The 27,500-nt window shown below is 35.8% G+C and overlaps 1 protein-coding gene across 5 annotated transcripts in view; it reads right to left on the minus strand.

Annotated features, from left to right (window-relative positions):
• Positions 1–9,869: 9,869 nt before the first annotated feature.
• Positions 9,870–27,500, minus strand: part of LOC135226599 (beta-1,4-galactosyltransferase galt-1-like) — a 93,089-nt gene continuing 75,458 nt past the window's right edge. For 4 of the 5 annotated variants that reach the window (XM_064266305.1, XM_064266304.1, XM_064266302.1 and 1 more), the window contains exons 2-10: positions 23,843–23,945; positions 22,724–22,894; positions 22,405–22,509; positions 21,945–22,145; positions 20,072–20,373; positions 19,625–19,736; positions 14,600–14,843; positions 13,256–13,359; positions 9,870–12,845 (exon numbers count right to left, since the gene is read on the minus strand). In XM_064266305.1, the coding sequence (XP_064122375.1) occupies positions 12,723–12,845; positions 13,256–13,359; positions 14,600–14,843; positions 19,625–19,736; positions 20,072–20,373; positions 21,945–22,145; positions 22,405–22,509; positions 22,724–22,894; positions 23,843–23,944 (1,464 nt within the window). In that variant the 5' untranslated portion in view covers position 23,945 and the 3' untranslated portion in view covers positions 9,870–12,722. Of the gene's footprint in view, positions 12,846–13,255; positions 13,360–14,599; positions 14,844–19,624; positions 19,737–20,071; positions 20,374–21,944; positions 22,146–22,404; positions 22,510–22,723; positions 22,895–23,842; positions 23,946–27,437 lie in introns of all 5 variants that reach the window. The other variant, XM_064266303.1, reaches the window with a different exon arrangement.

Genomic DNA, 27,500 nt, shown 5'->3' on the forward strand with positions numbered 1-27,500 from the left:
CCCTAAACCGGTAGCAATATGAGTTGTAGAGTTCATAGTTATACAACACTCACTTTATTTCTCAAAGGAATGTTCATTTACTAGCTGAGAATATTTCTAATTACAAGCTCAACTTCATCCCCAAGGATTTGATCGGAAATGGAGCACTAATTCGTTTTATTCCTAGTCCCCTATATATATATATTATTATATATATATATATATATATATATCTATATATATATATATATATATATATATATATATATATATATATATATATGGTCTGACACGTTACTTCAATTCTTCCGTAGTGATGGAATGAAAATATATCTTGCGATTACACAAGGGCTTCTTTAACTTAATGTGCATATATATATATATATAATATATATATATGGTATATATATATATATATTATATATATGAATATATATTTATTTATATATTATATGTGTGTGTGTGTATATACGTGTATTCACACTTAATGCACAATGCTTATAACGTTAGTCTCATGCAATCTGCCACTTCGGTTAAATTCGATGGTCTTACCATATCTTGTAATGATTGACCTTTCTCCTTTTCCCTCTAAACCCCTTCTCTCTCTCTCTCTCTCTCTTCTCTCTCTCTCTCTTCTCTCTCTCTCTCTCTTCGTTTCCCTATAAATCTGGGCGGGAATTTTGCTCATAGATGCAAGGGGGCCGTGGAGGGAAGGCCCAAGTCTTAGAAGGGGGCGTGGTCATAAAAAGGTTAAGAACCAACGCTTTAGAGGCCACAAATTTCAGAAAGAGAGAGAGAGAGGGAGGCAGTCACCTCAGGATTGTATCCCCAAGCAAGAAGAGAGTCTGACGTCAATAAACCTCCAACAACGTAGTTAATGGCGTCGGGGTGAATGGGGGAGGGGGTGGAGTTTTTTTTTTCTTTTACAAAACTCTGCCCGGACTTTGTGGAAATTTCCCCCCGATCTAGTTTTAATATCCGGATGCAGATAACTTCTGCCTTAACCGGACTTACCTGGGGAAATCAGGAACTAGTTTTTCGTGTGGTGTTCTTTTTTTTTCTCTCGTTCCTCCTTCATGAGATGAATAATGAGTTCGATCTTCGGTTGGCAAAACTGGTTTCATCTAGCAAATGCGATGTTGAACTGGTTGCTTTTGCAAATTCACCAGCTTTGTGAGACAACCGGCCTGTCAGTCGGGCTGTCTAGGAGACAGGTTATTGTCTGGAGGCTAAATTTTTGCTATTTACATCCATTAACATATATCTCTTTTTTTTTTCTTTTTTCTTTTTTTTCAGTGTAAATTTGTGGAATTTCGAATTCTGGAATACTTTAATGCCACCTAATATGCGGGAAAGTATACTTGAAACTAGCGTCAGTAACGTATACTAATTAATTTAGCTCTAGATGTCAGAAGTGGCTTCGAAAATGTAGTAGTAATTGCGACGTTATATATATAGATTATAAGAGCGACAGTCGATAATAATAGGAAACTGGTTTTATGTTCTCAGGAACCACAAATATCAGGGGTATAGTTTCGCTTACTCGGGGAGTAAGCCTACAAACTGCTTTGTTGTTGTTCTTGTTCTTGTTGTAGTGAGGGGTAGAAAAGGTCTATAGAAAACTCTAAAAAGGTCTGAAAAAAGGTGTTTCGCGATGAGTTAAAGATACAGGAATTTTAGGATAGAATATTTATGGTTTATTTATGAGAATGAAAATGTAAAAAATAAAGAATGCTCATAATAAACAGTACAGAATAATTATTTCTAATAAAATATAGCGCAATTACTTTCAATTTCGTTGGTGGAACAACACTGTCTGACCATAGATTTTAGCTCGTGCCCGAATAAGCTGGAGGTCAGATCACGCCTTGTCAAAGTCTCAGTTATTTTTCCCACTGCATGTGGGTGGGTTACTTTTCTTGTTTGCTTTGTATAAATTGGATTTGTGCTGCTCATAAACTAAGTTAGGCTCCATTTACATCCTTTGAAACAAGTTAGGCTAAAATACCACATCAATTGGTACTCTAGCCGGCAGGCTGAGCTAGTTACTGATGAGTTTCTAGCTAGACATTGTGTAACAATGTTCATTATTATATAATATTACTTTTAATGAGCACAAATAATCTTTAAGGAATAATTGGTGCTACTTTCTACGTGTCCCTCCTAGGTGCTATAGTAGATTCACACCAACCGACAACCGTGCATTTGATGTCTAGGTCAGTCCTTTATGGCGCTCCTGATTGGCTGTTGATAAGCCAATCACAGGGTTGGAAACTCCCAGTCTCTCTCGAGAGTTCACATAGGTAGGATGTATGTTCCACCTCTCCATAGAGATATGTCTTTCAAAAGTATCCTTCAGGAGAGATGGAACATACATCCTGCCTATGTGAACTCTCTCGAGAGACTGAGAGTTTCCAGCCCTGTGAAAGTCTTATCAACAGCCAATCAGGAGCGTCGTAAGGGACTGGCTAAACATCGGATGCAGGTTGATGTGAATCTACTATAGTACAAAACATGGCGAAAGCTTAAAACGACCTCGTGTTTAGTACTAGCCCTTCGGGGATCAAAGTTATCGTTTATTAATATAATTTGTCGACCACACGATATACAAATGGATTTATATAATAGTTTGATCCCCGAGGCGCTAGTACTAAGCATGGCGTCTCACTGAGCCTCCACCATGTTTAGTACTAGCAACCTCCGGGGTGACTCATAGATAACTATACTCAGTTTTTTTCCATCTGTCCATCAGCCTGTGGTGTTTGCGTATGGTAACACTGCGTCCCGGGCTTTAGATAGTTACATTCAGCTTCTTCTTCTTCCCAGCTTGTTCCCATTTTTATATGGGGTCGCCGTTTCGGATAAGCTGTTTCCATCTATTTCTATCCTGCGCTTCTGCCTCATCAATTCCCTTCTCATGTAAGTCTCCTCTCACACATTCCTTCCATCTCTTTCTTGGTCTCCCTCTTCTTCTTCCTTGCACTTCCACCCCCATAGTATGTCTCCCAGCGTGGTCCTCATCTCTCCTCAACAGGTGTCCATACCATCTCAGCCTCCCCTCCTGTACTTTCTTTGATGCTTCCACCACCTTAGTCGACCCCCTTATGTAGTCATTTCTGATCCTATCCTCTCTTGTCACCTCAGACATCCACCTAAGCATTCTCATTTCTGCCACATCCATCTTCTTCTGCTCTGTTTTCTCATGCTTGCTGTTTCCGTACCATACAGCATTGCTGTTCTTACCACCGTCTTGTGAAATTTTCCTTTTAACCTAAGCGGCACTCTTTTGTCACAAAGAACTCCAGAGGCCGCTCTCCAGTTGTTCCAGCCTGCCTGTACCCGATGTTTTACTTCTTCTTCCATACTTCCTCCAGCGTTAACAAAAGATCCCAAATACTTAAACTTATTGTTCTGTGTGCAGAGAGCAGGGAAGATCTGGAAGTGAAATTGGAAAGATGGAGACAAGTACTGGAGGACAGAGGAATGAGAATAAGTAGATCTAAGACAGAATATATGTGTACCACCACTGAGGGGGATGATAGAGAAAGTATTCAGCTTGGTGGAGTTACATTCAGCTTACATTCAACAATACTAACAATATCCTATTTCGAATATTAACGGTGTAATTCGCATACAGTAAATTATTAAAACACTTTTCAGTTGCAAATGTACACCCAGATATCCTTTTATTTACCTAAAACTTACACATAGCGTAACTATTTAAAGCCCGGGACGCAGTGTTACCATACAAAAACACCACAGGCGGATGGACAGATGGAAAAAAACAGAGTATAGCCAAAGTAACACCGAATAATTTTATACCATTTTCGCTCTCTTTCATTTGATCTTCTATAGTTAAAGAACACATGGTTCATGGCATATAACCCTAACCTTCTTCGACAAGGTTTAGATAGATTTTTCCCGATCTTGTTTGACAAGGTTTAGATAGTTTTATCCTAACCTTAGTCGACAAGGTTTAGATAGTTTTATCCTGACATTAATCAATGCGGTTTAGAACGTTCAATAAATCTTAAATCTTTGTATTCTATTTGTGGCAAATCTTAATCTAGTAGAGCAATAGGATCCGTTGCCAAATCTTATTTTCTAGACAGAAGGTATCATGAGAAAGTAAATTTTATATTTACAGTGAATGGTTTCCATCAACATTACTGAAATCAAGTACCCAAGGAGGGTTTTCTAAGTTTGTTCCCTCTGAAAAAATTAATATGCGTGTGTCATTTTAGTTTTCAAAAGGTCTTTTAATATATAGTATAATATATATATTATATATATATATATATATATATATATGCGGAATCCTTCATATGGAGAATCATTTATATAGAACCTACCATTCACATACAAACTACTGGTCACATTACAACTTGGCCTAAGTATGTAATTGTAATAACCACAATGTTATTTGTATCACTTTTACACAAAGAATCCAGAATGTGTAAATGATAAAAAATGACCATCAATGTAAAAACAGAGTCACCTGGAATATCATGGCAATCATTTTAGTTAAAGAGTGAAACATGATTTTGCTGGTTGAGGAGTATAGAAGTGTCCATACTCCGGAGGACTTACTCAAGGCAGTTACCCCGAGAAAACTTCGTAGGTACGTCCTCTTTCTAAGAATAATTCTTTTCAAGGGGTAACTTTTTTAAAATATAAAACGCTTTGACTACCGACTTAGGAGCTTCACTTTCAGGCCAATTTTCGCCGCAATAGTGGTTCTTCTTCGTTATAAACTTACCATTGCTCGTAAATATCCTAGCTTGAGACGTATGCAGCATTTTGCACATTTATGCCGGATTACGTTCCTACGCGCGAGAGGCGATTTTATCAGGGTTTTGCATCGATGCACATTTTTATTTTTTTTTTTTTTGGTTGTTACATCAGGAATCATTTGAGTGACTTCTGACGAAAACAATTGAAAAAATAATTTAATGAACAGAGGAGCTTTTCCATTTTATTTAGCGTCCCCGCCGCTACCCCCCACCCCCATCATGTTACGATTTTTTGAAGTTCCGTTGTTGCTATGAGAACCAGGTAAACGGTCACACATTTGATATATATATATATATATAAATATATATATATATATATATATATATATAATAATATTATATATATATATATATATATATATATATATATATATATATATATCTTCACTGTCAACAGGCCATAGAGCTAAATGTGTGGCTGCACCGTTATATAGGTGGCTCCATAAAGAGCATCGTCCATCCGATTAGCTGGTATCACGGAGTGAGGGTGCAAGTCCCACGACCCTGCTCACTGAATGCTGACGGGCTCAAGACCCGTTGGTGTCTGGTAACCCATCCAGGTAGCGAGCAGAAGCAATGTTGCTTAAGTTGCTGATCGAAGGAAAAGTTGGACCTTGAAAATGGGTCATAAACCTTTAATATAAAATACCTTGTTTATGAAGGTAAGCTTATGTTTCGGAAGGGTAGGCTAAATAAAAAGGACAGCCATTGATATACAATGTGTTTATTGTCAAAATAAGGCATAGTTTGACACGGCATTATTTCATTAAGGTATACTTAGCCCACAAATGGATTAACACAGGTATTATTATTATTATTATTATTATTATTATTATTATTATTATTATTATTATTATTATTATTATTATTATTATTATTTATCATAGTTTGCATTCTCTCGTTCCGTGTAGCAATAGACCAGTGAAGATGTTGCCTTATTATTAAAGCGAACATTTTTGTCTAAATAATTTCTAGAGTGACAACAAGCACTGCCATTAGTTAAATATAATCACAAAGAAATTATAAATATAATTATCTTTATTGCTGTAGTTTGTATGGTATTATCCGTACTACTGAGACTATAACCCCGTCCCCCAACAAGAACAGCAACATCAAAGTATTTTGTAAGCTTACTCCCCAAGTAAGCGAAAACGGACTTTGCGGTTCACGTTCAGTAAAGAAAATTAAATGGTACTATCACTCAGCCGTTGCGTTGCTATTGATAAAAAAAAAACTACCGTACCATTATTAACTCATTTGTCACTGCAAGTGACAAGATGATCATCAAGACATCTTCTATTAGCTTAATCGGATTCCGGTCAGGTGATGGGGGGTTGTGTTTAACCAGACCACTGAGTTGATATTAACTCCTAGGGCTGGCTCGAAGGATTAGACATGCTGTTTAAAATCTCTATAAATTATCATCTAAAAAATAAATATTTACTATCTGGAATATATTATAAATTACTATATGAATATTATATATCGTATAAATGATTAAATTTAAGGAATTTTAAAATATAAAAAGTGGAAAAAAATTTGTCATTTTCCTGACCATCTTTCTTTAAAAGAATATCTTCTAAATAATATGTATCAATTATGATAAGGTAAATGTTAACGGCAAGGTTTTTTTTTCTTTCGTTTTTTTGCCATTTATCACTTAAGGACTCATTACGCTAACTAGTCACAAGAATAAAGTGATTACTCGTTACTTAGCCTAATTAAAAAAGCTAAATGAGCAGTCAGGAAAGAAAATGTCCTGACGAATGGTCACTTCTCATCTCAAGGTAAGGTAATGAATACTCGTTATCGAAAGGAAGTCTTAGATCAGGGCCGTCCAACCCCAATGCCCGTGGGACAAAAGTTGGCCCGTTTGATTTTGCAAGTGACCCGCCGGAGAAAATTAAGAAAAGTAGTATTTCTCCTTTTTTGTAGCATAAAGATTATATTTACCTCTTTGAATCCGTCTGGAATAAGTCCTTTTCAATTTCCGATTCGTAAATTCAGGAGTAAAATATATATATATATATATATATATATATATATATATATATATATATATATATAAACGAATACCACATGGAAATGATAGGCAGAAATCCAAGCGCTTTCGTCTTTAATTAGACATTGACATTGACATTGACAATGTGTTAGTGAAGACGAAAGCACTTGGATATCAGCCTATCACTTTCCTGCGGTATTCGCTTATATATAATATATATATATATATATATATATATATATATATATATATATATATATATACTATATATATATATACATATATATATATATATATATATGTATATATATATAGTTATATATTTATATATATATATATATATATATATATATATATATATATATATATATATAATATATATTATTATTTCTCCTGAATTTACGAATCGGAAATTGAAAAGGACTTATTCCAGACGAATTCAAAGAGGTAAATATAATCTTTATGCTACAATGAAGGAGAAATGTACTTTTACTTAATTTTCTCCGGCGGGCATAAACTGATGGTATTTCATTGTTGGTCCCCTCATCGGGCGGCCTGCGACAGTTGACAGATGCAACTTACGAAGAAGTACTACTCAAAATTGACTTGAAATTGATCCCAATCAAGGGCACATGCATAGCTTTTAATACCGTCGTAAAATAACACTGAAAAAGCAAGGTTTTTCAGATTGGTAATTATAAAGATGAGATTGCAAGTCCGTTTATGTCATTGTGATACGCGATCGCTTGTTATTTGAATGATAATGGTGGAATTATCCCAAAGAGACGTGAATTTTATGTTCAAATCAAAACGATGTAAAAAAAAAAAATTAACCCTGTAGACAGCGCTGATCGCTTTTCATCCAGATAAAAAAAAAATGTTGCCCGTAGATATATATAGCTACAAAAAGTTGTTACCATGAACGACATCAAAAGATTGTGGACTCATCATATCGAAAGTAAAATCAGCAAAGAGACCAGATTTTAATTCCAGCGTTTTATAAGTGAGTCTAAGATCAGTCTGTATACAGAAAGTTTATGAAACTAAAACATCTTGTGTAAAATCTTTATCATGAATTATCAATATGCTGATATAGCAAGATCTACTCTTGTTCCAGATATTGGCAGGCAAATGAGAGAATCTTCTCACGTATATAATAACTTTATTCGTATTTAGATATTGTACTTTTATCATTTATGTTACCATTCGAGGCTTTTGTATGTTCTTGATTATTTATGATTGTGATATATGGATATTTAATTGTTGTTCAGTGAATCTTGTGAGTTCTTTTTATAACAATACGTACGTAGTCAGACTTTAGTACACATCCCGTCGGTGTGTGTATGTGTGTGTGTGTGTGTGTGTGTGTGTGTTTAACTGATTAATCCTCAATATGGAAAATAAGAACTGAACTGAGCTATCTATCTATTTTAATACCTAGCTATCTATCCTTCGCTACTTTGTTTCAAAATGATTTTATTTTGTGGGGTTCTTTCAGATTTAATTAATATTAACTTTAGTAACAGGGTCCGTTCGTGTACTCATTTTTGTCGGTTTGTGTTTTGCTGATCAGTAATGTTATTCGTTCATCTGTTTAAATTGATCCCTTTTTATTGAGTGCAAGTTTCATTAACACACAGCCAAGTCGGAACCGGTTCCATTCGGGGTGGTCGGTTGAATCGTGAAGGGAAAAGACCACATATCAAAAAAAAAAAAAAAAAAAAAAAAAAAAAAAAAAAAAAAAAAAAAAAAAAAACAAAAAAAAAAAAAAAAAAAAAAAAAAAAAAAAAAACTCTCACGTGTAGGGGAAAGACCACCTATCATCAAAACATTGTCAAAAATAAAAATAAAAAACTCGCACGGCTTCTATTGAAGTATTGAAGTAGAGAGAGAGAGAGAGAGAGAGAGAGAGAGAGAGAGAGAGAGAGAGAGAGAGAACTGGTCCCGCATCAGTGGTCCAAAGATTATTAAGCTACAAAGTCTAACCTAACCTTTCTACATAAACCTAAGGACTATAAGATTATAAACTATATGTTATGAGAGTTATCAGAGGATTAGGTTATAAACGAGAAATTACTGCCCCACCCCCCAGAATGAAATGACAAAAAAAGTAAATAAATAGATAAATAAATAAATAAAATTTTAGGTGTCAGTGAACCTTGGGACAATAATTGTCTGGAACTTTCCAGAGGTCTGTCCATAATTTTCCAGGATAATTTTGCGCTTACTCTAGTACATTCTGCTGAATACCCTTTGGGAATAAGCGAAGAGGAGAGAGATTAAAACTTAACCCGGGATATGAGGAAGTATTCTGACAAATGAGAGAAATGAGAGTTCTGAGTAAAATCCCAGGAGCTCCATATCCGGACAGTGAATGACATGCAAGAGGGGATCACATCGACTTACTCTTGTGTTGCCCACCTTCAATGAAAAGTTTTTGTTCAATTGATAAAATCTATGTCCATCTATGGATGCATTACTGATTTGAAAAATTAAAGGAATGTTAGTGACTTGGTGTACACAATCGAGTTCCATTTTCAAATATGGGCAGTCAGCAACAAAAATGAATCTATGTGGTCAATTAACCCGAATTTTTTTTAGAGAGAAAACCTGAAATACAGAAATTCAAAAGTTTAATAAAGCAGTTGGTATGTAGGGTGTAAATGTATTTATGGATGTATGTGAGTATTGTGTAGTTTAGAATTATTATCTGCAGTTATTAAATTTGCCCTTTTAATCATATATATATATATATATATATATATATATTATACATATATATATTATATATATATATATGTATATATATATATATATATATATATATATATATATATATATATATATATATAAAGTGGAAGTAATGATCTCCTGAAAAGCTTTGGCCATTTTCGGAGATGTTAAGTGATCCAGTTTCAATAACTTTTTCAGAAAGCTAAATACAATGAAATCCTGGCGAGGGGATCTCAGGGAAGTCAATTTTTATATCTTTCTCTGATCATTCTGTGAATGAACAATTCACCCCAAAAAATGACTGAGCAACTTGAGTTAGTTTCTGTTTACAAAAGTTAATGTCATGAAATAAAAACTTCATAAAAATTGTGAACTATATTTTCATCACTCATGACCCAACATTCAGATTGTCTTTTTTTGTGGGGGGAGGGAGTCAGAAATAAACTGAATGTCTATCTAAACTGCTCACATGATCTCTAACAATGTCGACTGTGTAGGATCATCAACCGTATTTCATTTTAGTGAAGTCCCCGTTGATTTTGCTACAGGGATAATGAGAAAGAAAACGGGAAGAGATCCACTATGGTAGTTGCAAGGCACAGAAAATGGATGGATTCTAACTTTTGCTATGAATATCACAGTATTCTAGATCACTGATTACGCGTTGATGCTCTAGGAACATTCATATACATCTTCTGATAGTTTCGAAGCTCACGGAATTGGCACCATCGTCACGATCTCCTTTTATCAGCAGTTACCGGAGTTATGGAGTGAACACCGGCGTTAATGACGTTTCCTTCATCCTCATTATTGGTCAATGGCTTATTTATCACCGAGATAATTTCAAATCTGACATTTGATTTTTCTTTCCTCCATCAACCCGAGTTCGCTAAAAGAGCTTCGCGGATTTAAAAGCGTCCTGAAGGTCTCCTCTCCACAAGAAAATTATGTTTTCGAACACTGTCAAACCCTGAAGACAATCAGAGGCGTAGTCGGCACAGAATCAAAGAACTGTGGCTGAATAACGTTCTAGACTACAGTTCGCTTAAAAGAAATATTAAATGAAATAAAAAAAGAATAAAATAAAAAACTGCGGTACTTGCTCTGTAATCAATATGACCCAAGTATTGACAATACTCTCATGCACTAGCGGATCCAAGGGAAGGGGCCCACTTGGGCACATGAACCCCCCAACCCCCGGTGAAAAATAACCATATTGAAGATTTAGTTAAAAGTAATATAAATGAGATACATAAAAATGGGAAAGAAATAAAGATATTATGGTCGTAATAAAATCTTGAGAGAAAAAAAGTAATAATAATGGATTCGGTACCTCATGATAGAACAAGCGATTGTTATATGTATATATATATATATATATATATATATATATATATATATATATATATATATAATATACATATATATACACTATATATACATATGTATGATATGAAAATTGGTGGGCCATCCATGAATTTTTCCTGATCCGCTAGTGACTCCATGAAATGATATCAGTAAGCAACGACTATGAAAGCCAAAGCCATCGACACATCAAGTCCCTGAGATCAGTTCTTGGTGTCAACTATAGGTTCTTCGTGGCACTCTTCCTTCAGTTCATGTTCCGTAGGTTTCCAGAGGTCAGGTCATCCTTGTGCCCGAGTAGATGTCAAGAAGTGGATCTTCTCTGACATCGACTGTGAACGGCTGATTTGAGTCCATTTTCACTTGAACACTGCTGCAGTCATCAGGGAATGAGGTCTTCGGGCATTGTTGGAAAGTTGCTTCGTCTGAATTACTCCTGAGACTGTAGGCTACAGCTGTGTTTAAATATATCATAACTCAATTTGCCATTACTTTCAGCCACTATTTTTCTAAAAACATTAAGTGTCTTTTTGCTGAAATTCTAATTCTCTGTTTCAATGCAGATCATTTTTTTCTAAAAACATTAAGTGTCTTTTTGCTGAAATTCTAATTTTCTGTTTCAATGAGGAGCAATTTTAAATGGGCAACATTTTTAACCATCAATAAGAGATCTTTAGAGATTTCAGCAAAAAGCTTTTTCTTCTGAAATTGTACACCTGTGTTTAAATGCATAATAATTTCAAATTTGCAATATTTTTAGACAGTAATAAAATTGCTACACATTTGTGATAATTTTTTTTCATAAATTGCACAGATGTGTTTAGATGCAGACTAATTTCAAATTTTTAGTCATCAACAAGTGAGCCCTCTAAACATTTGAGAAAACGTAAAATTCTTTTACTGACATTGTGCAGCAGTGTTTAAATGCAGGAGTGATGCCAAATGATCAGTATCTTTTCCGACTACGTTCGATATCATCGCCAATGACGAAATCACTCAAGTTACTTAGGATCGTGCTGTATGACAAGAGTTCATTCATCTTGCTAAATGTCAACTTCACTTATGAAGACAGTCCTTCGTCAATAAATATTGTATCCTAGATTTATTATTTTGTAGCGCTTCTATTAAAAATAGACCTAAGTCTCGTTAGAAAAAACTGTACAAAAATGGCACCATGAAGGCCACCTTCATATCACAGTTCGGGTTCAAAGTTGATTTACAAGTTCAAATGATTCACACACAGTATGACTGAAAACTAATTACAAACGTTTGACATGGTAAATATGGGTAAAAAATCATCTTAACATTAGTTACAGAATTTGGACGAATGAGGTTATGGCCACTGTCTTTCGTGGAGGAATCAGCGAGAAAATTAATCGGTGGATTTTTTTTTTTTCAGTTTCACTTGACAAAAGTGAATTTGTATTGTTGTGTCACGTCACTCAGAGAAACAATAGGCTGAGTAGTATGCCATTCCATGCCTGAAATGTTTTGATTTATCACTCGGTTGTACGCATCAAAGCAGACAACCACATCCAACAACCGCATCATTCCTCCAAAGGGCTCGACAACCAAACCTAGACCGAGTTAGGGTTCCACCTAGGGCGAAAACTGTCAGCGTCACACTGACGGTAAAGCCCCTCACATTAACTGAGCGCTGTTGATATCCATTGTTCGAGAGCCCATATAACATATAGCACTTCGCGGAAGGTGCTGGAAATCGGATGAAATGGTTTGCCTGGATCTGACAAGCAAAGACGTGGCGACTACATGTTTGCTGGTCTTCGCTGTTGGAGTCTCCACAGCAAATTATGTTCTGGGTGAAGGACGGAATGGTGAAACCGTGGGTGCTACCAAGGCGAGCCAAGAGGAGGTGCGACGGGACATCGTTGTAACGTTGGGAAAATGGCCCAACATTGTTCTGCAACTCTTCGTGTGAGTGGTACCATCCACTGATGGGTCGTTCTGTCAATCTGAAATGACAATGGTGATGAGGATTTTTATCTGTCAAGATGAAGCACAGAAAACTGATGTTGGAATACCCCACTGGAATGCTATAACCTTTCAAAATGGCGAAGTATAGCCATGAGTTACGTCATTACTGAAATGTTATACATTACCGGTTACGTTATCTGTGTAATCAGTAGAGCAACTGGTTGTGTTTTTGAATGACAACAGTGGTAGCGAAAGTAATGAAAGCTCTGAATTGTTTACTGGGAATTGTGTAATCAGCAGTTAGAGAGGTCTCCTCTTCTCATCTTTTGGATTATGAGTTGAAGAGTAAGATTCTCGACTGGGGAGAAGGATTTCTTCTCCCAGGGGAGAGGAATCATACTAGAATATATGCCCCTGATTTAAATCGTAAACCTCTAATGGGACTTACCTCATTCTTTCCCTTCAGACAATCGAATCCCCCGAATTCACATATCCTGTAGTGATGGGATAACCCTTTATTCGGTGGTACGTTCAGCACTTTCTTCGCTCCGGCTGTAAACAGAGTAGTACAGTTGGAGTGAGAGCAGTGATGCGTGTTTTATTTATTAGCTACACACACACACACACACACACACCACACACACACACCACACACATATATATATATATATATATATATATATATATATATATATATATGTGTGTGTGTGTGTGTGTGTGTGTGTGTGTGTGTGTTAATGTAACCAAACAAAATATCATACAAGACAAATGTAGTTTAATGAAGAATAAGTTGGCGTTCTTTCGGTAGGCGATTAGCGCAATCAGGCTTTTCTTCAAAAAAAAAAAAAATAATAAATAAATAAAAATGTCATGTTTGTGTGTGCATGCATGTACACAATACAAATTTGTTATGAAGTTCCGAGAGAGACTTGTCGATCACGGAAACATTCAGTTTCATGAACTTCCTCACCTTCACGGGAAGTAAAGGAGTATAGCAAGATGACCCTAGAAGCCTAGTATAAGCCAAGTGGACTGACTGAAGGTCTGCGACTGACATGTTGCTTCAAGATTAAGCTGGCTTTATGCCGGCACGGGCTCTTGCTCAAGAGCAGCCCGTAGGAAAACGATTGACAGGAAGTGAATTGAAAAGCTCCCGGCTACGAACTACCTAAAACCATCATCATTTGATGACCCTAACACTTAACACATAGGATTCTATAGACGGCAACCCTATCAAAGATTAGATAACCTATTCTCAACTTTTTTCTACCCGCCTGACGTGTTGTGAATTATAATTGCCTTTCATGAAGTAGTGTGCCATTATTATTATTTTTTTTAAATGACGTTAAATATCCGCAGCCGATATCGTTAACGCGTTGGACTCGCTTCTGATTGGATGGCGGCTGGAGCATTAGCATTCACCTGTGGATATTCACTGGGCAGATAAACATTAAGTGATTAGGTGTTTTTCTGTGATTTCGCTAATGGAAGTTTTGTTGGGACACTGTATTTATCGAGAATAAGTTTTATGATGAATATATATTACTTCCGATATAGCCGGGGTTGCTGACCTGGGCTGACGTTTGATGATGTACAAAAAATACATTCACATATACATTCATACGCATTTATGTATATATATACGTATATACATATTATATATATAATTTGTATATATATAGATATATTTACATATATATTAATATATATATTTACAAATTATATATATATCTTTGTATACATACATGCATGTACATATATATATATACACACACGGGACTGAGAGACTTACATATATGTTCCCACACGTTATGGTTGCCAACTTCTACCACAAACTCAGGCCTGACGATGAACTTGGACCTGGTCCCTGGCTTATGAGGCCTGCTCAGTCTCCTGGTCTTGTAGACTGTGAGGAGGTAGGGCGCCAAGGACTCCTCTCCGAAGAGGGACGTTCCCAGGTTCTTAGAAGGGCCCTCTCCGAACATGGCGTCGTGGACCGTTGTGTCATTTTCCCAGTACAGGTAAAAGAACACGTTCTGAAAAGTGGAAAGCGTTTGTTACGTGTGTGACACTGGCATTCTCTCTCTTTCTCTCTCTCTCTCTCTCTTCTCTCTCTCCTCTCTCTCTTCTCTCTCTCACACACACACACACACACACACACACACACTACACACACATATATATATATATATATATATATATATAATATATATATTTATATTTATTTATTTTTAATCGTATATCTTGATAGTCGAGTGGGCAAAGTCACTGTCTGTCGTTCTTTCAAACCGGCTAAACTGTGCAATGGCACTTATCGATATATTTAATGTTTATGAACGCAAGTGACAAGTTTTTTATACTTGTATAAATATACGCAATATATATATATATCATATATATATATATATATATATATATTATATATATATATATATATATTACATACACAGGATATCTATTATATACATATGTGCCTAGAAACGCCTATCTTAATGTTTCAATCTTAACGTCATTGTGTTTGGTTCACCTGATCTCCGAGTTAAGTTATAAGTAAATCACAAAAGACAAAAAGAAAAACTCTTTTTTGATAACTTTTCAAGAAAGTCTCCTTTGGTTCCCAATGTTAGCTTTTAGGTATTAACAGACCATCTTGAAGTGCCGGTGTCTCGAGTTTTTGCGTTAATGTCAAGTTTGTCTGGGTTTGTAACTCAAGTTCTTGTTATTCTTTATAACCATGATTCGGTGAAGCGATCGCCAAGTTTTGTATCATCTCTCCTCTTCTCTCTTCTTCCAACCATATGTATATTATATATATATATAATATAATATATATATTATTATATATACTATAGATAATATTCTATATATGCAATGGTATGGTGTGTAAATAGCATTATAGTAATATATTATACTTTCTGCTTGTTTGTTTTTACTTATATATTGCATCACATTTCCTAATTTTTCGTGATTCAGTTTTAATTATATATAGCTAATTATCTATATATATATATATATATAAATATATATATATATATATATATATATATGTATATATATATATATATATAATATTATAATAATTATTATTATATATCTATCTATATATATTATCCTACATATCATATTAATATTCTTTGGTATTGTATATGCAATATTATGTATATCTTGTATATTTATTTATATCTAAGTCGAATTACCCACAGGAAAAACATGACATGGCCAGAAAGCATCAGTACCAAAGAGCTTTCTCCTGTTTATTCATCTATCGTCGGGACAAAACAAACAGGAGGGGTTGGGTGCTCTCCAGTTTACCGCTCAACAATCTCCAGGGATGAGGATGCTAGCCATACTGACATTCAGTTTCAGACTCCAGACGGACGGTTGATACTCCATCTGTCAACCTTTCGTGGAACTAATATGCGTAAGGCAGGAGCGAAGCACAGACGGTAACCGAACCAACCCTGACCCAAACTAACTTGACCTAAGCTCCAAATCTGTATAGCTAACTATTTGTTAATATTATTAATATTAATATATATATTATATATATTCTATTATATATATAACATATATATTATTTTATATCTCTATATAATAATATAATATATATGTGCTTAATATATATATTCATTTATTTTATATAATATTATACATATGTGTGGTGTGTATATATAATATATTTGTATATATGTATATGTATATATATATATCTATTATATAATATATATATATATTATGTATATATATCTATAATATGCCATACATATTTGATTTCCAACCCCGGTGCTCTTTGTGGTTCTTTTATTTTTTGCAGTTTTTATAATCTACATTCCACGTTTTTCCAGTTTAGCAAAAAATAAAAATTGACGGAACGAAGGTTTAATAATCATAATAATAATAATAATAATAATAATAATTAATAATAATAATTAATAATAATAATGTAATAAATCTAATAATAATAATAATACTGGTTAAAAAAGAATGGCAGAATTAAGCGGAGTTGATTTTATATATTGTTTTTTGTGGAGTTTTCCTTACAATTCGCTTCTTCAGGCTCAGCGATGTTTCTGGGAGTAACTGACCAATAGTCATATTTTGGGAATTTTTTTCAAAAATCATAAATGCTGAAGGTAATCTTTTAATTGGAACAGGATTATCAAGTCCAGGTCCAAGGCAGGGGTCGTCGTCAGTGCTGGTAGGTATTATTCCGGTAGGCAATAATAAATAATAATAATATAATAATAAATAATAAATAATAATAATAATAATAATAATCCTAATAATAATTTAATTAATAATTATTATTATTATTATTATTATTATTATTATTATTATTATTATTATTATTTAATTAAAAAAATGAAAATGCAGCCCTATCCATATGGAACCAGCGCACGGTGGCCATTGGACTTTGAATTCACGTGTAATAATGGTAATAATAATTTTAAGATAATAATAATAATTAATTATTATTATTATTAAGAAAATGAGCCCCATCCAATGGAAATGGAACCATCGCCCACGGTGGGCAATTGACTTGAATCAATCGTAATAATGATAATAATTTTAAATCATAAATACTTAATTACTTATTATTATTAAGGAAAATTGAGCCCTATCCAATAGGAACCATTGCTCGGGTGGAGCCATTGAACTTGAATCAAGCGTTCATTCGAGAGATGTAAGGGAAGGTAGTGGGATATTGACTAGGTAAGAAAGACCGGTTTAAAAAATAAGAAAAAAAACAAGGATATTATTAAACAAACTGAACTAATAAATAAAAAAAAAACAAAAAAATATAGATAAAATACTAAAATACAAGAACTTCTGAAGAAGTTCGAAATGCTCGACATCCTCTGAAGGGAGGCTGTTCCACAAAAGAAGTTCAAATATTTATTGAATGAATCCACAGATTTTCGAATAAAGAGGCCGATCTTGCACTTCATACTGTTATTTATAACAATGCCTCCATTGTGAGCCGGCTAATAAAATGAAAGCATTGTGTAAAGATAAACACCACCAGATTGTCAAATCCTGATAAAAGGCTGTTGACAGATAAAATATATATTTTTTTTAATTTAACAAATAACGCGGCAGTTATAAATAGATCCGACTGAAAGCATGGTCTTCACGAATTATTAGTAACTAAAAGAACGCTGATATAAAATTATTTATCGTTAATGGAAAAATATTAAAACTTCAACAGAAGGAAGCTTTTCAGAGGATCTTCTAATCTTTATATTTATTTATTTATTTATTTATTGTCTCCCTTCGGATGTTCAAGCGAAGATGCCTGATGTAATTGTCCTTGCATTTTATAAGCTACTTATATTTTAATCTTATTTATTCACTTGCTCATCTATCTTTGCTCTCTAACAACTGATCTGTTCTTTCTGCATTTAACATTACTTTCTGATTCTTCTTACAAACGAACACTCTAATATTCTTTGCAAGCTTGAATTTCAGGTCAATGGCCCCTTTGGTGGGCTTGTTCCATAAGAATAGGGTTCGTTTTCTGGGTAATAATAATAACCGAGACTTTTGTATGCATTCCTTAACGGCGTCATGGCCCCGCCACCTCGATTCTTCGGCTTCAGACTAATTGAAAATCGCAATAATGAAAAGTTATATTTTGACTCATGATCCAACTTCATGATGTCCGGTAGCGGGACACGAACCCGTGATATCATAATCCCGACGAGGTCACCTCGATTATGGTATCGCGGGTTCATTTCCCGCGACCGGACATCATGATTTCTTCATATTTCTTTGGAGGTGGATCTCGAGGCTTTGTAGTGACAAGCGTATCCAAAAAAGAGCAAAGAGTCTGAGAAGTTAAGAGGGCATTGTGGCTATCAGAAAATATATATATATATATATATATATATATATATATATATATATATTTATTATATATAATATTATATATAATTTGACTCGCATCGAAACTGAACCCCAGTCTTTCAAACGAGAGGCCAGGGCGTTAGCAATTCACACACACATACCTGTGAGGGTGAAATGCTAATCCCTTGGCCTCTCATTTGAAAGAACCGGGGTTCGGTCCCGATGTGATTTAGAAATTTATTTCTGTGAAATACGTCCTCGTGTTTTCCTTATATAATATGTGTGTGTGTGTGTGTGTGTGTGTGTGTGTGTATAAACTGTACCAATGTGTGGGCGAGTTTCAAACGGTAGAGACTGGATGCTTGTTCTCAAGTTATTGCTTTAAAATGAGGGCGCGAGTATCTTGATCACACCATTCCTAGATACATTGTGTCTGAAACTGGGTGGATTCATCTACTGCGTATGGCAAATGTCCCCCCACCCTCAAATAACGATTTGTATCCTAGTTTTCAAATTGCTGATCTGGCATGAGTGACAACCTCAGGGGTACCTAGTGCCTGCGTGGCTGCAATCAATCAAATTTCGGTGCTCACGTTATCACGGCCCCAGTGCGTCTATCAGGCGATGATGACGGGGAGTACTGATAAGTGTTTCTTCTGGTTCTCCCGAAGCCACTTGCAGGATAATACGTGAATGATTTGAAATGGGGTTATGGTGAAAGTTGATGGCTACGTATGGAATAAGTAAACGTAGTTTTCAACTCTCTCTCTCTCTCTCTCTCTCTCTCTCTCTCTCTCTCTCTCTCTCTCTTCTAAAGTGTACTTTACAAATATGCTATCACCCAATTTTCTTTAAAAATGAAATTGAGTTGAGCAGCTTTATAAATAGGCATGTGCTCGCACAGTTGTAGACTTTGCTCTCTCTCTCTCTCTCTCTCTCTCTCTCTCTCTCTCTCGCAAACACGCCTTACTTGAAAGACATAGGTGTTGTAGTTCCCAAGGCCTGACATCAAATCAAGGAGCTTTGCATAACCGCGCGGCACAAGGAACTCATCAACATCGACGTGGGCTGTGAAGTTAAACCTGTAAATTCATAGAAATGCCTCAGAACAGGTGACGGTTAACAAAGATAAACAATTTATATTTTTCCTACTTGAGCTCGGTGGTTTTGCCGTGCCCTAATCAACTTTGAGGATGGATGAATGTGATTAGATTCAGTATAACGAGACTAACAGATTTTATGGCCTGATGAAGTGAATAACTTGTAAGTTATGGGGACAATGTGTCGGATTTTATAGTGGGCAGGGTACTTCAACGTGTACCTTGTGTAAATACTGCCCAAGAGACTACATGCAACAAGTATATATGTCTAAGTTTAATAATAATAATAATAAAAATATAGAAAACCAGCCATTTACCTCCCTATAGACCTATAGTTGCAGTCATTCAAGGCCGCAAAGATTCCTTCGGTTCTGATCTCATTCTGCGACTTCACGGGCAACGCCCACGGGAGGACGGTGGCAACCCCTTCGCTCTGATAATGCTCCAGGACCCTCTGGACGTCTGGACCAACGGTGTGGTTGTAGAAGATGAAGTGGCTGGCCCCCAGGAGGCGGTAGAATTCCACGAACTCCACCAACCACACCGCCCGGTTGAACTCGTAGTGGAACGGCTTGATGCAGACGCTCATGTTCCCGTGGTAGGCTCTGTTGGTCAGGATCTGTCGGACAGATAGGCAGAAATAGAGACTGTATTTAGGTAGACAGGTAGATAAACCGACTCATAGATAGATAGACTGAAACGTTCTGTATTCAGGATTTTGTTCTTCAACGTAACAACTTGTTTCCATGGTAGGCTCTGCCGGTCAGGCTCTGTGGTGGGACAGAGAAACAGAGACAGAGAGATTAAGTTGTAAGCAGATAGAGAGATAGATAGAACGAAACATGCTGTATCTAAGATTATATTTTTCAACATAGCAACTTGGGTTCATTTACACTTATCAGCTAACTTAGTATAGTTTGTCTATGCACCTTGATCTGAATTGCTTCATCTGGAACAGACTACTTACTATTCTTGAGATAAATAGCACTGACACATGCCAATCCGAAGGTCGGTAACTTCGCGTTCAACCGTAGTCTTTTATAGTACGACTCACGATAACATTATCACACGTTATTTTTTATAGCGACGGGGCTTTGTTTTAATTAACTCTGACGGATCGTAAACTGATAGCAATGCCTACGATCGCTGGTCCTTTATGTAATCACAGGCGAACTTGGTTCAGTGATTGCAATGAGAACCCGTTTGCCCAAAATTCCTGGCACTAATTATTCTTAGCATCAACACGTTCCAGAGAAAGCCATATCAGAACTTCACTTAGACTTCAGAGCAGGAGGAAATTTGAGGATGGTGAAACTAAGAAAAAGAATTTTGTTACAGAGTATTAAAGCCAGATGTTGAATTCATTACTCTGAATTTACCTAGCACCTTTGCCAACGTATCTTGGCGAAACAGATGTGAAGAAATTGATGAAGAGGATTAGAACTCTAAACAAAACTTTCTAGCGTTGAAGCTCCAGAACAGATCTACTTGGTGTCAATCTTATGGTCGTCTATTATTACTGTTTCGTGGCATTAGACCCTCTTTTAAACAAGTTTTATTCAAAAGGATCGCTTCATCAGCTCCATTAATTTTGTATAGGGTCTTCTCTATTTTCCTTATCAAGGATTTCTCAGTTTGGCTAAAACTGGCAAGCAACGCGTCAAAGGGGATCGTCAAATCCGGTAGTCATTGAGAGAGAGAGAGAGAGAGAGAGAGAGAGAGAGAGAGAGAGAGAACTACTTGTAATAGTAGCAGTAATAAATATAATTCAAAATGACTCTACCGGATTTTAGCAACACTGAGAAATCTTTGATGGGGAAAATAGAGAAGACTCTATACAAATTAATGGAGCTGATGCAGCAATCCTTTTTAATACAACTTATTATTACTATTATTATGGAACAAGCCTACCAAAGTGGCCACTTACTTTAAATTCAAGCTTCCAGAGAATATGGCGTTCATAAGGAAGGAGTATCAGAAGGTTATGGGAAATGCAGAAAGGAGAGATCACTTTTCAAGAAAGAAAAAATAATAAATTAAGAAAATAGTAATAAAAAAAGTGTAAGTAAATTACTGTTACGTTTGAACTTATGATTTTCCAATTGCACAGCCTTCCTTTTATGGATTCTATAAGCGGACGTTCTAGACCTATACATTCTGTCCTGAATAGAACTTCTAAGAGAACATTACCTGAACGGGAACCGTTGAGGATTTGTCGACTTTGCCACCGTGCACCAGAGCCACGCTCTCTGGCGGCCCTTCGACATTCTTAGGGACGTCGCACAAGACGAAGGCTGCCGAATACAGGAGGTTCCAGTTTTCACGGATGATCTTGTTTTTCGCTGGAACCGTCAAGGTCTGGTTCCCTATCGTAAGTTCACAATGTGATACCTGGAAAGAGGAAGTCGAGAATTATTTAGGGCAACTGGAAGTGGCTGTCTGTATGTTCATGAGAGCATATGAGATCATGTGGAGAAAATGGGAACATTGGTGGGCAAACGCTTTTTGGGTACGTGTTTCTCCATCTTTCATTGCACAGGGCCCTGTACATTTCAGGCTAAGCATCTATTTTCCAAGAATACATACCTTCTTCGTCTCATTGCCCAAAGGCTCAGTACATTTCTGCCTAAGCGTCTCCAAGAATACATACCTTCTTCTTCCTTTTGATAATAGCGATAACTCGAACGTAGCGTAGACCTTTCCTTTGATCCAGGTAACTTGCGTACACGAAGAGTTCTCTATTTGAATGCTCCACCTGTCAGAAGACAGATGTGAAGCTCAAGAAAATAATTGTTAAAAAATTCAAAAGCTAACTCATAGTTCCATGGGATAAGCATTTTCTTTTCACTATTTGAGGAGCCTGAAGAGCATCCGTTGTCTGAGGCGGCTTACTAGCCATTACTATATGCAGTATATCACAAACCGTTAACAGTCACACTGACGGCCGCCGAACAAGAGAGAACTCTTACCGATAGCCAATCACTGAAGGGCTCCCTTATGGGATCCTCATCGATGCTCAAGATGGCGCCGTTTACCCCGATGACGCCCTTGGAGTCTCCTGAAGACAAGACGTCGAGAGCCTTCGGTCTTTCCACATCCACTGGCACCAGGTCCAGACTGGAAGTCTCTTGGAATTTCTCCTGGAATTCAGGATGTGATAGATATAATGTGATTCGGATACCACAATAAGCTGTAGGTCCCGTTGCTAAGTAACCAATTGGTTCCTAGCCACGTAAATAAAAATCTAATCCCTCGGGCCAGCCCTAGGAGAGCTGTTAATCAGCTCAACGATCTGGTTAAACTGAGATATACTTGACTTAACTGATGAAATTTTTAAACCATGTTTATTTTGACGAAAGGCGTTGCAGTCTCGTTGCTCTAACAATCATTATTCTTCTTGCTGTTGAATATCAGCTTTATTACTCTTGCTCTAATAATCTTCACTTTAAAAATAGTCATTATCGTAATGTTTGTGAAATTAAGATTACTAAAATTATCAAACTCTGTCAGTGAAAATTAGTCTTAAAAATTGATAAAGTAATACGTATATATCCACCAATAAAGCAGTCATTCTCTAAAAGATAAACTACCCTGACGACATGACGAAATGTATTTGATGTCCGTCTTCCATTGAGACAGCTTTTTTTTATGAATGTTTTTATCTGTCTGTATGCATCTCTCTGGCTTATATATATATATATATATATATTATATATATATATATATATATATATATTATACATATATATATAATGTGTGTGTGTGTGTTATTTAAGAAGAAATTGTCCAATGGACAGCAAAAGCCTTTTCCATCAGGAAATACCGAATCCATTATTATTATTATCATTAAGATTATTATTATTTTTTTTTTCAAAATTTCATTATTATTTCTATAATAAAGTTTTGTATTTTTTCGTATTTTTATAGTCCTCATTTATATTATTATCTCAATCTTCAATAAATATTATTTTTCAAGGGGGGCCCACATGCCCAGGCTAATGGGGTTATTATAAAAGACTCAATGGACCACAGACAGACATTAATGACAAAAGAAAGACGTTAAGACTCTTTTGTATAAAATTTCTGACCTGGTTCTGCAGGAACATGATTCCGGCGACGAGAAACATGCAGACGAAGACCACAGCCTTGGTGGTGCCTGGCCTCAGGTACATACGCCATATCCACCGCATGCTGGGTGAGAAATAAAGACATCTATTTAGAAATAATAATAACAGTATTAATAATAAAGATATCTATTATTATTAGAAAAATGATAATAATAATAGCAATAATAATAGGTGGGTAGGTCGGTAAGCAAGGATTTAATTAGTCTGCTTCTCTCTCTCTCTCTCTCTCTCTCTCTCTCTCTCTCTCTCTCTCTCTCTCGTGACGGTGTATGGTGTCAGTTAGTTTCATGTGTTTCTTCTTATGATGGTAGTGAGAAATTCTGTTTCTTTTGCTGTGTTAATACTAAGCTTTTTTCCAATATACGTAGTGCCTCAAGAAACTGTGGACGTCTTCGGTCTGGTGCTGGTCAATTATTCCTATGTTCGTTACGAGCTCAGCTCTTTCTGGTCTTCTGTTATGATTTTCTCTATAATGATGGAAAATAGCCCCTTTTTGAAGGTGGCAGGAGAGACACTTAGAGACCAAGCCAGCTGCTTCTTAGAAAACAACCCCGCGGCCCCAGAAATGTCTTTGAAGAGAAGGAGTGTCATCTACGAATTTACATGCCCGGTGGAAGGATGCCACCACTCATATGTCAGGATGACCACTTCCAGACTCTAAGCGTCTCTCCTGCCACCTTCAAGAAGGGCCCATTTTCAATCATTTCCTTCGTGGATGTAACTTTGTTCATATATATATATATATATATATATATATATATATATATATATATATATTATATATATATATAGATATATATATATATCACATGTTGGTACATATATGTATTTATAATTAATTATGTATACATATATAAAATATATATGTGTGTGTTATGAGTGTCAAAATGACCCCGTTTAACTAAAACGAGAAAAATCCTATCTGATAGTATGACCTACCTTGGTTGATTCTTGTCACCTGCCATCCTTGTATCTTAGGCGAATTCAAACTCTTGCTAATCGAAAATACAATCCTTATTTCCCGAAATAACTAACATGAAAATTGAAATAAAATGAATTAAGGAAATTCCAAAATAATAATTAAAGAATCCCAAAAATCATTAAGGTACTATCACTGCCCTGCATAACTATATTAGACAGAACTATCCCTGCTGTCAAAATAACTCAATGGGTCTCTATCGAATAACTGTCATATTAAAGTCTAGAGAATTCATTTTTAGGTAGCAACAATCGAATCCATCTGAAAAGGAAACCATAATTATCAAACTTCCCCATTCACAGCATCTAAAATCAGTGTCAGTGCGTACAGTTTTCAAAGTCTTTCTTTCACTATACGTTGGAGTTCCTCGTTGGACGAGTGGTTTTCGTGTTCAGCTGCCAATCTGGTGGTCCGAAGTTCGATTCTCGTTCCAACGCGGAATCAGAGGAATTTATTTCTGGTGATAGAAATTCATTTCTCGATCTAATGTGGTTCGGATCCCACAATAAGCTGTAGGTCCCGTTGCTAGGTCACCAATTGGTTCCTAGCCACGTAAAAATATCTAATCCTTCGGGCCAGCCCTAGGAGAGCTGTTCATCAGCTCAGTGGTCTGGTTAAAGTAAGATATACTTAACTTTTCACTATACGTTATCTCCGTGGATATCCAAGCACCTTTTATGGTATGGTTTCACACTCAGCGTCTGTCATATAATTCCCCCCCATTAATGACCACACTAGGGATTTCATTCCGTTCATTTGCTCTGACAGACATATGCACTTACATCTACTCATGGACATACGAATGCACCCACGCTAATAGACGTACGAATGTACGAACGTTAATGCCTTTCTGATTCCGACGTACGTGCGATTTCCATTTCACGTGAACTCGCTTGACCTCTGACGTCACAGTCATGTGATTCCGAGATAACCAGGTCATTTGCGCTTCCGCGATCTCACCACTGATACTGGTAATATTACGATATATATATATATATATATATATATATATATATATATATATATATATATATATATATATATATGAATAACTCGATCACGAACTATACAAAACGTGATGCTATGTATATATAAAAGTGATGCCACGGAGGAAAACGAAAAGACGAGAATTGCCAAGATCTTTCGGTCTACGCGACCCTTTACTTACTTAAGGCAAAACTGATCATAACAGAGCAAAAACACAGTACAAGTAGGCTTAGTATCCAAACTGACATTACTTACCTTTATATATATATATATATATATATATATATATATATATATATATTATATATATATATATAATATATATATATATATATATATATATATATATATATATTATATATCCATGGTTTCTATTAGAACCGGTTTCATTGAATGGAAGGGGTTTCTAATCTTGCCTTGTTTATCAAAGCGCAGCCTGAAACCATTACCGCTTCGCTTCGAAACTACTGGTTAATTCCCAATATTGTTCGCGTGCTGCAATTAACCTATTCCAACTAAAAAAAAAAAAAAAAAAAAAAGTAATAAAGCTACTATACACATGATGCTGTTGAGAGAGAGAGAGAGAGAGAGAGAGAGAGAGAGAGAGAGAGAACGGACAGTCACGTTGCTTATGACTGTAATGATAGGGATAAAAGCAAGCAGTGTATGTTGTTGAATGAAACATGCTCGGCCGTGCTTAAAATGAAAAAACCTCGGCTAAGGTTGAGTTGATTACGGAGAGAACATAGCTGTGGGAGTAGGGCACTAAAAAAGACAAAAAAAAAAAAAAAAAAAGAGAAAGGGAGGGAGAGAGAAAATGTCATTTCTCATGTGTTTGTTCAGATTCACACACACACACACACACACACACACACACACACACACATATATATATATATATATATATATATATATATATCGTGTCTGTAAATGTGTACATATAATACACATACATATATACCTGTATATATACATACACGCACATAATTTCTATACGTTTCTGTCTGTTTGTTTGTTTGTTCGCTATGAACGCCCAGACTATGAAAGCTAGTGATACCAAATTTTTACCATAGATTCCCCTCCCCCTCAAGGAAGGTTTTAGTCAAGAAACGAAATTCTAGACCCGTTTCGAAGGAGGTCATAACCCCTCTTTTTCAAACCCACCTCAATTTTTACAACTTTTGGAGTTGACGTCTATGTAGAAATGTTTCTATATAGGTACAAACATGCTTCCCACAATGAGGGCCATAAGGCACTCTCAATAGTAAGGGGGCAGCCCACCTGGGAATTTTTGTATGATTGCATACATGAAGGTTACATATTCCCAAGGCTACAGTAGATAAAGTTTCAGTATGAAATTGAAAGAGTTTAAAGCTCAATGCTTCATCTGAATCTAAATCACATAAAAAAAAAAAAAAAAAAAAATGCACTAGGCCTGATAGCAGTTCAGAACTTCGACACCTCTGCAGCAAAAGACTCGGGAAACAGGAAACCTCCGTCCAAATTGTGGGGGAGGGGGGAGGTTTGGAATTCGAAAGCTGGAAGAAATTGTTTTCGAACGAGTGCACGAGATAAGGTCTCATTACTCACAATATACTGGGCATCTTCTCGAGAGAACCAACACTCAAGTCTCGAACAGGATGGAAGTACTAC

The sequence above is a fragment of the Macrobrachium nipponense genome, chromosome 14 (assembly GCF_015104395.2).
Source record: "Macrobrachium nipponense isolate FS-2020 chromosome 14, ASM1510439v2, whole genome shotgun sequence".
In the NCBI taxonomy this organism is placed as follows: domain Eukaryota; kingdom Metazoa; phylum Arthropoda; class Malacostraca; order Decapoda; family Palaemonidae; genus Macrobrachium; species Macrobrachium nipponense.